The sequence below is a fragment of the Calidris pugnax genome, unplaced genomic scaffold (genome assembly GCF_001431845.1).
Source record: "Calidris pugnax isolate Ruff unplaced genomic scaffold, ASM143184v1 scaffold405, whole genome shotgun sequence".
Taxonomy (NCBI): Eukaryota; Metazoa; Chordata; class Aves; order Charadriiformes; family Scolopacidae; genus Calidris; species Calidris pugnax.
Window position 1 is genome coordinate 100,464 of NW_015091114.1, and position 8,931 is coordinate 109,394.

The following is an 8,931-nucleotide window of genomic DNA, read 5'->3' on the forward strand; positions in this document are numbered from 1 at the left end:
AGGGGCAATGGGGCGTCCGGGGGGCGGGGTGTGTGTGGGGGGGGCACGCCATGGGGCAGGAGAAGGGTTCGGGGGGCACCCGAGCACCCGAGGGAGGGGGCAACAGGGTGTCTGAGGGGGCAACTGAACCCCCCGTGGGGCAACTGAACACCCCGTGGGGCAACTGAGCACCCCGTGGGGTCCTAAAGAGCCCCAGGGGGGCAACAGGACACCCAAGGGGGGGGCAACAGGGCAACCAAGGGGGCAAATGGGCACCCAAGTGGGCAACTGAGCACCCCTTGGGGCAGTAGAACAGTTCATGGGGCAAGAGGGCACCTGAGGGGGCAACAGGGCACCCAGAGGGGCCCTAAAGCACCCCATGGGGCAGTAGGGCACCTGAGGGGGCAACTGGGCACCTGAGGGGGCAGCTGGGCACCCCATGGGGCAGTAGAACAGTTCATGGGGCAAGAGGGCACCTGAGGGGGCAACAGGGCACCCAGAGGGGCCCTAAAGCCCCCCATGTGTCAGTAAAACAGTTGATGGGGCAACAGGGCACCTGAGGGGGCAACAGGGCACCCCATGGGGCAGTAGAACAGTTCAGGGGGCAACAGGGCACCCAGAGAGGCCTAAAGCCCCCCATGGGTCAGCGGAACAGTTGATGGGGCAACAGGGCACCTGAGGGGGCAACAGGGCACCCCATGGGGCAGTAGAACGGTTCATGGGGCAACTGGGCACCCAGAGAGGCCCTAAAGTACCCCATGGTTCAGCGGAACAGTTGATGGGGCAAGAAGGCACCCGAGGGGGCAACTGGGCACCCAGGCGGGCCACTGGGCACGCCATGGGGCAGTAGGGCACCTGAGGGAGCAAGAGGGCACCTGAGGGGGCAACAGGGCATCCCATGGGGCAGTAGAACAGTTCATGGGGCAACAGGACACCCAGAAAGGCCCTAAAGCCCCCCATGTGTCAGCAGAACAGTTGATGGGGCAACAGGGCACCTGAGCGGCCAACTGGGCATCCCATGGGGCAGTAGGGCACCTGAGGGAGCAAGAGGGCACCTGAGGGGGCAACTGGGCACCCAGGCAGGCCACTGGGTACCCCATGGGGCAATAGGGCACCTGAGGGGGCAACAGGGCACCTGAGGGGGCAACTGGGCACCCAGGCAGGCCACTGGGTACCCCATGGGGCAATAGGGCACCTGAGGGGGCAACAGGGCACCCCATGGGGCAGTAGAACGGTTCAGGGGGCAACTGGGCACCCAGAGGGGCCCTAAAGTACCCCATGGTTCAGCGGAACAGTTGATGGGGCAACAAGGCACTCCATGGGGCATCAGGGCACCCAGGTGGGCAACTGGGCACGCCATGGGGCAGTAGAACAGTTCATGGGGTAACAGGGCAGCTGTGGGGGCAACTGGGCACCCCATGGGGCAGTAGGGCACCTGAGGGAGCAACAGGGCACCTGAGGGGGCAACAGGGCACCCCATGGGGCAGTAGAACGGTTCAGGGGGCAAGAGGACACCCAGAAAGGCCCTAAAGCCAGTTGATGGGGCAACAAGGCACTCCATGGGGCATCAGGGCGCCCAAAGGGGCATCAGGGCGCCCAAAGGGGCATCAAGTGGCTGCCCCCGCCCCGCGTGACGGCCGTGTCCCCCCCCCGCAGGCCGGTGGCGGGGAGGATGGCGGGGGAGGGCTGCCGGGTGCAGATCTCCTTCCCCCAGCACGCGGCGGCCCTGCTGGACTCCCTCAACCGCCTGCGCCTGGAGGGGAAGTTCTGCGACGTGGCCGTCCACGTCGGGGGCCGCGTCTTCCCGGCCCACAAGAGCGTCCTGGCGGCCGCCTCCCCCTTCTTCCACGACAAGCTGCTGCTCCAGGATGGGGGGCGCCTGCTGCTGCCCCCCGCCATCGACCCCGACGCCTTCGAGGGGCTCCTGCATCTCATCTACTCAGGGCGCTTGACGTTGCTGTTGGAGGCCCTGCCCGGTCATCTCTTGGTGGCCAGCGGTCTCCAGATGTGGCACGTGGTGGATCAGTGCTCGGAGATCCTGAGGGAGTTGGAGGGGGGGCTGTGCCGGTGGGCCGGGCAGGGCAGCGAGGTGACCTCATCATCGTCATCGAGCGGCTGCGGCGGTGAGGGGTCATCATCGTGGACCGCCCGTGGTGGAGATGGGTCTTCCTGTGCCACCCATGGGGGAGACGGAGCGTCATCGTGGGCCACCCGTGGTGATGGGTCTTCGTGTACCAGCCGTGGGGGAGATGGAGGATCAGCGTGGAGCACCCGCGGTGGAGATGGGTCATCATGTCCCACCCGCGGTGGAGATGGGTCATCGTGTCCCACCCGCGGTGGGGATGGAGCGTCATCGTGGCCCACCCGTGGTGGGGATGGGTCTTCATCGTCCTCGTGGACCACGCGTGGTGGCGATGGCTCATCATGTCCCACCCGCAGTGGTGATGGAGCATCCTCCTGGTCCACCCGTGGTGGCGATGGCTCTTCATCATCGTCATGGCCCGCACGTGGTGGCGATGGCTCTTCGTGGGCCACCTGTGGTGGTGAGGCGGCGACGCCATCTTTCACCAAGGAGGGAGGTGAGGAGGTCCTCAAAATCCGCGTGGCCACTGACGTGGCACCAGCGGCCACATCGTCCCTGAGCTCCCTCCTGAAGGACACCGGCGAGGAGGTCCTCAAGATCTGCGTGGAGGAGGACGAGGAGGAAGAGGAAGAGGAGGAGGAAGAGGGCGGCCACCGCCCCACCGACGCCCTCCAGATTGTGCTGGAGGAGGACGAGGAGGAAGAGGGGGCACCCAGAGGCACCCACGAGCCCCCCAAGATCTTCTACATCAAGCAAGAGGCGGGCGAGGGCGCCGCCGTTGAGGGCCTCCTGCCTCCAGCGGAGTTGGCGGGGAGCTTCGCGCCGGCGGAGGTGAGCTACGTCATCCCGGCCGGCGCCGGCGGCGTCGGGGGGACGCTGGTGACGAGCGGCGGGGCGGCCATCTTCCCCCAGCCCTCCTGGAAACCGGTGGACCTTCACGGGAACGAGATCCTGGGCCGGGGTCAAGCTCTTCACGCCCCGGTGAAGTTGGGGGCGGCCCCCGACGGCAAACGTTTCGGTTGCCTCTGCGGCAAACGCTTCGCCGTGAAGCCCAAGCGGGACCGGCACATCATGCTGACCTTCAGCCTGAGGCCCTTCGCCTGCGCCGCCTGCCACAAGCGCTTCAAGCTGAAGCACCACCTGAGGGAGCACATGAAGACCCACGACGGGGCCGGCAGGGCCTGCGAGCGCTGCGGCCGCCGCTTCCGCCTGCGCAGCGGCCTGGACAAGCACCGGGCCCTCTGCCAGGGGGCTCGCTGGGGAGGGGGGTGCTGGGCCTGCGACTGAAAGTGGGGGGCACGGGGATGGGGACAAGGGTGAGGGGGCTGGGTCCCACTTCAGGGCTCCGGTCCCAGTTCAGGGCTCTGGTCCCAGTTCACATCTTTGGTCCCAGTTGAAGCTCCAGTCCCAGTTAGGGTCCATTCCCAGTTCAGGGCTCCGGTCCCAGTTCAGGCTATGATCCCAGTTCAGGCTCTGGTCCCAGTTTGGGTCCATTCCCAGTTCAGGGCTCCGGTCCCAGTTCAGGCTATGATCCCAGTTCAGGCTCTGGTCCCAGTTTATGGTCTGATCCCAGTTCAGGGCTCCGATCCCAGTTCAGGCTTCGGTCCCAGTTTAGGGTCTGATGGCAGTTCAGGGCTCTAATCCCAGTTCAGGACTCTGGTCCCAGTTGAAGCTGGTCCGGTCCCACTTTAGGGTCCGGTCCCACTTCAGGGCTCCGGTCCCAGTTCAGGCTCTGGTCCCAGTTTATGGTCTGATCCCAGTTCAGGCTCCAGTCCCAGTTCAGGGTTCTGGTCCCAGTTCAGGCTCTGATCCCAGTTCACATCTTTGGTTCCAGTTGAAGCTCCAGTCCCACTTTAGGGTACGGTCCCAGTTCAGGCTCTGGTCCCAGTTTAGGGTCTGATGGCAGTTCAGGGCGGCTATGATCCCAGTTTTTCCGGTCCCAGTTCAGGCTCTGATCCCAGTTCACATCTTTGGTTCCAGTTGAAGCTCCAGTCCCACTTTAGGGTACGGTCCCAGTTCAGGCTCTGGTCCCAGTTTAGGGTCTGATGGCAGTTCAGGGCTCTAGTCCCAGTTCACATCTCCAGTCCCAGTTGAAGCTCCAGTCCCAGTTCACATCTCTGGTTCCAGTTTGGGCTCCAGTCCCAGTTCAACATCTCTCGTCCCGGTTGAAGCTCCATTCCCAGTTAGGGTCAATTCCCAGTTCAGGGCTCCAGTCCCAGTTCAGGCTATGATCCCAGTTCAGGCTCCAATCGCAGTTCAGGCTTCGGTCCCAGTTTAGGGTCTGATGACAGTTCAGGGCTCCAGTCCCAGTTCAGGACTCTGGTCCCAGTTGAAGCTCCTGTCCCACTTCAGGGTCCGGTCCCAGTTCAGGCTATTATCCCAGTCCAGGGCTCTGGTTTCAGTTTGGGCTATGGTCCCAGTTCAACATCTCTTGTCCCAGTTCAACATCTCTTGTCCCAGTTTAGGGTCCATTCCCAGTTCAGGTTCCGATCCCAGTTCACATCTTTGGTTCCAGATGAAGCTCCAGTCCCACTTAGGGTCCATTCCCAGTTCAGAGCTCTGGTCCCGGTTCAGGGCTCTGATCCCAGTTCAGGGGTCCTGTCCCAGTTCAGGCTCCAGTCCCAGTTTGGGTATGGGTCCCAACTCAAGCTCTGGTCCCAGTCCAGGGCTCTGGTACCAGTTTGGGCTCTGGTCCCAGTTCAACATCTCTTGTCCCACTTGAAGCTCCAGTCCCAGTTAGGGGCCATTCCCAGTTCAGGCTCCGGTCCCAGTTGAAGCTCCAGTCTCAGTTCAGGGCTCCGGTCCCAGCTCAGGGTTCCGATCCCAGTTCAGGCTCCGATCCCAGTTCGGGTATGGGTCTCAACTCAGGCTCCAATCCCAGTTCAGGGCTCTGATCCCAGTTCACATCTCTGGTCCCAGCTGGAGATCCCACTTTAGGGTTTGGTCCCAGCTCAGGGCTCTGGTCCCAGTTGTAGATCCAGTCCCACTTTAGGGTCTGGTCCCAGTTCAGGGTTCTAGTCCCAATTCAGGCTCCAGTCCCAGTTCAGGCTCTGATCCCAGTTTAGAGTTCAGTCCCCGTTCAGGGCTCCGATCCCAGTTCAGACTCTGGTTCCAGTTCAGGCTCTGGTTCCAGTTTGGGCTCCGGTCCCTGTTCAACATCTCTCATCCCAGTTGAAGCTCCAGTCCCAGTTAGGGTCCAGTCCCAGTTCAGGGCTCTGGTCCCAGTTTAGGGTTCCGATCCCAGTTCAGGGCTCCGGTCCCAGTTTGGGTATGGGTCTCAACTCAGGCTCCAATCCCAGTTCAGGCTCCAATCCCAGTTCACATCTCTGGTCCCAGTTGGAGATCCCACTTTAGGGTCTGGTCCCAGTTCAGGGCTCCAGTCCCAGTTCAGGCTCTTATCCCAGTTCAGGCTCCAACCCCAGTTTAGGGTTCAGTCCCAGTTCAGGCCCTCTACTGGTCCGGGTCCAGCCCCCAATTCAGCCCCTTCCCCCCCCAGTTTGGATTCTGCTCCCTCTCCCCCATCTCCCGCCTCCAGTGCAGCACCAGCCAATCAGCGCCCGCAGAGCAGGATCGCGCCGGCCAATGGCGGCTCGCGAGGCGGGCTGGGCGTTGCCATGGGGATGGCGCTGCGGCCCGGTCGCCTTAGAAACTGGGTAACCATGGCAACGGGAGAGGCGCCCCCGGGTCCTCCTGCCCACCCTCCGTGTCCCCACCACCCCTCCTGGGGACACCCCAGTGTCCCCCCAGTGTCCCCAAGTGCCACCCCCCGGCAGGACACGGTGCCACCAGCGATGTCACACCCCCCCGAGCTTTAATGTGCTGAAACGGTGTGAAAAAAGGGGAAAGCTGTAAAAAGAAATAAAAACATTGGGTCAATGGGGAGAACCAATAAGTGACTGGGACAAACTGGGATGGCCCTGCCACCCGGGAGGTGACACGGGGTGACATGGGGGGCCCACCAGTGCCAGACTGGGCCATACTGGGATGGGATTGTCACCTCTGGGGTGATGTGGGGTGCCACCAGTGCCAAACTGGGCCATACTGGGATGGGATTGTCACCTCTGGGGTGACACGGGGGTCCCACCAGTGCCAGACTGGGCCATACTGGGATGGGATTGTCACCTCTGGGGTGATGTGGGGTCCCACCAGTGCCAAACTGGGATCAAACTGTCATCTACAGGGTGACATGGGGTGCCACCAGTGCCAAACTGGGATGGTACTACCATCTACAGGGTGACACAGAGGTCCCACCAGTGCCAAACTGGTCCCCAATTCCTGGACACCCCCTACTGCCACCTCCACCACAGGGGGGTGCCCGCGGGTGGGAGGACACCCCAGTTCCTGCTGCCCCACCAGGGGGTTCTGGGTAGGTCAGGTTTCCATGTCCACGTCCTGGTGGAGGTGACCAACTGGACTAACTGGGATTCCAAGATGGACTAACTGGGACTCCTTGATGATCCATCAAGATTTCCAGGAGGAACCCCCTGGTTGGGTTGGGGTTCTCCATCGCGTGAAGGTTCTGGACCTTCTAGATGTTCTCCACGTCGTCCCCGGTGGTGCCACCTCCCCAGGAACACTCGCTGCCCCCTCCGGGTGAAGACTTCTCCAGGGATGAAGGCTCCAGACCAGGTGGCCCCGTGTCCATCCAGGAGCTCAGCGCCTCCTTGGGAGGGAGGGAGGGATGAAGAAGACCAAGGGCTTGGGTCACACCTGAGTCTTCCCCGTTGTCTTCCTCACCCAACCTCACATCTTCCTCTTCCTCACCCAAACCCTGTCTTCCTCTTCCTCATCCAACCCTACGTCCTCACCCAAACTGTCTTCCTCTTCCCGCTCAGTCCCGCACCTTCCTCTTCCTCACCCAACCCCGGGCCTTCCTCTTCCTCGCCCAACCCCATGTCTTTCTTGCCCAACCTGTCTTCTTCCTCACCCAACCTCACGTCTTCCTCTTCCTCACCCAAACACCATGCCTTTCTCTTCCTCACCCAACCCTACATCTTCCTCACCCAGCCCCACGCCTTCCTCTTCCTCGCCCAACCCCATGTCTTCCTTGCCCAACCTGTCTTCCTCTTCCTCACCCAACCCCACATCTTCCTCTTCCTCACCCAACCCCGTGTCCTCCTCTTCCTCCCCCAAACCCCGTATCTTCCTCTTCCCAGCCCTGCACCTTCCTCTTCCTCACCCAGTGTCTTCCTCTTCCCTGCCAGCCCTGTGCCTTCCTCTTCCTCATCCACCCCTACGTCTTCCTCCTCCTCACCCAAACCCCATGTCTTCCTCACCCACCCCCACGTCTTCCTCCTCCTCACCCAACCCTATGTCCTCACCCAAACCCCATATCTTCCTCTTCCTCTCCCAACTCATCGACCGTACCCCTCACTGCTCCAGGACACGCAGTGTCTTCTCCTTTCCCCTTCTCAAACCTACATGAAACTCATCATTTGCCAAATTCCTGCCAAATATTACCCTGGAAAGTGACACGTGGGTCACACCAGTGCCAAACTGGGCCAAACTGGTCCCCTTCCCACTGGCTGGGGCGGTGGGGGGTGACTCACCTGGATGGCCGGGTCCACAGTGGGGTCAGGGGGGGTCCCTGCTGTCCCCATCGTCCCCGAGGATGGCGGCGCCCAGGGCCTGTAGCTGCATCACGAGGGACCCCAACGCCTCTGGGGGGGGGACATGGGGGACATTTAGGGCTGGGGGGACACGGGGGACATTTAGGGCTGAGGGGGAACATTGGGGAAGGCACTGGGGACATTGGGGGGCACCCAAGGGTGTCATGGGACATAGAGGGGGACAATGGGGGGACACGAGGACACCCACAGATGCCACACGTGTTGGACCTACCTCTGCTGGGGGGGTGCCCCATCCTGTCCTCACAGGAAGTGACCTGGGGGTGACACAAAGGGTGACATGGGGACAGCAGCCACCCCTGTCCCCGAGTGCCCCTCCACCCAGCCCGGAGTCCCCCCTTATCACCTCCTCCCTGTGTCCCCTCTTGTCACCCCTTCCTTGTGCCACCTCCCCATGGCTCCAGGTGCCCCACGTCCCTTCCCTGTGTCCCCAGCATCCCCACCCATGTCCCCAACCCCCCTCACCTCGTCCCATGTCACCTCGTCCTTTGTCACCGGGCTGTGTGTCACCTCCTCAGCCACCCCCGAGGCCACCACTGCAGGGACAGGGACAGTTCGCGGTGGGGACAAGGCACCCACAGGGGCACAGGGTGGACACTGGGTCCCCATTGTGTCCCCAGTGTCCCCTGGTGGCTCCTTCTGTCCCCTCCCTGGTGTCCTCCCCACCAAGGGTGTCCCCACTCACCGCTGCGCCAGACACCGGCCATCGTCCCCGCCAGCGGATGGACACTGCCTGTCACTTTGGCCACCGGGCTGGGGACAGAGTCACCGTGTCACCCCCAGCCCCACAGGGCCAGCGGGGTGGGGACAGTGCCACCAGGTCCCCCTTGAGGTCCCCAAAAGTGGGGATGGGGGTCCCCTGCCACCCCTGGGGTCCCAATGTCCCTCCTGAACCAGTGTCCCCATGCCACCCTTGGAGTCCCAATGTCACCCATGGGGTCCCCTCCTACTCTTGGGGTCCCCTCCCACCCTCGGGGTCCCCTGGTGTCCCTCAACACCCCCAAAGTGGACCCAGGTGGCCGGACCCCTCCCCCATCACTCACCCATCCCCCGCTGAGTCCTGCTGCCACTGGGGACGGTCCAAGGCCACCATCGGAGCCACCAGCCCTGGGGACAGGGAACAGGGTGACACCGGGGTCACCAGCCCTGGGGACAGGGGGGAACAGGGTGACACCGGGGTCACCAGCCCTGGGGACAGGGGGGAACAGGGTGACACCGGGGTCACCAGCCCTGGGGACAGGG

The 8,931-nt window shown here is 62.9% G+C and overlaps 1 protein-coding gene across 1 annotated transcript; it reads left to right on the top strand.

The window, feature by feature from the left end:
• Window positions 1-154: 154 nt before the first annotated feature.
• On the top strand, window positions 155-3,349 carry ZBTB9 (zinc finger and BTB domain containing 9). Its single transcript, XM_014958240.1, has one exon. The coding sequence runs from the start codon at window positions 1,652-1,654 to the stop codon at window positions 3,347-3,349; it is 1,698 nt and encodes a 565-aa protein (XP_014813726.1). The 5' UTR covers window positions 155-1,651.
• The last annotated feature ends 5,582 nt before the right edge of the window (window positions 3,350-8,931 follow it).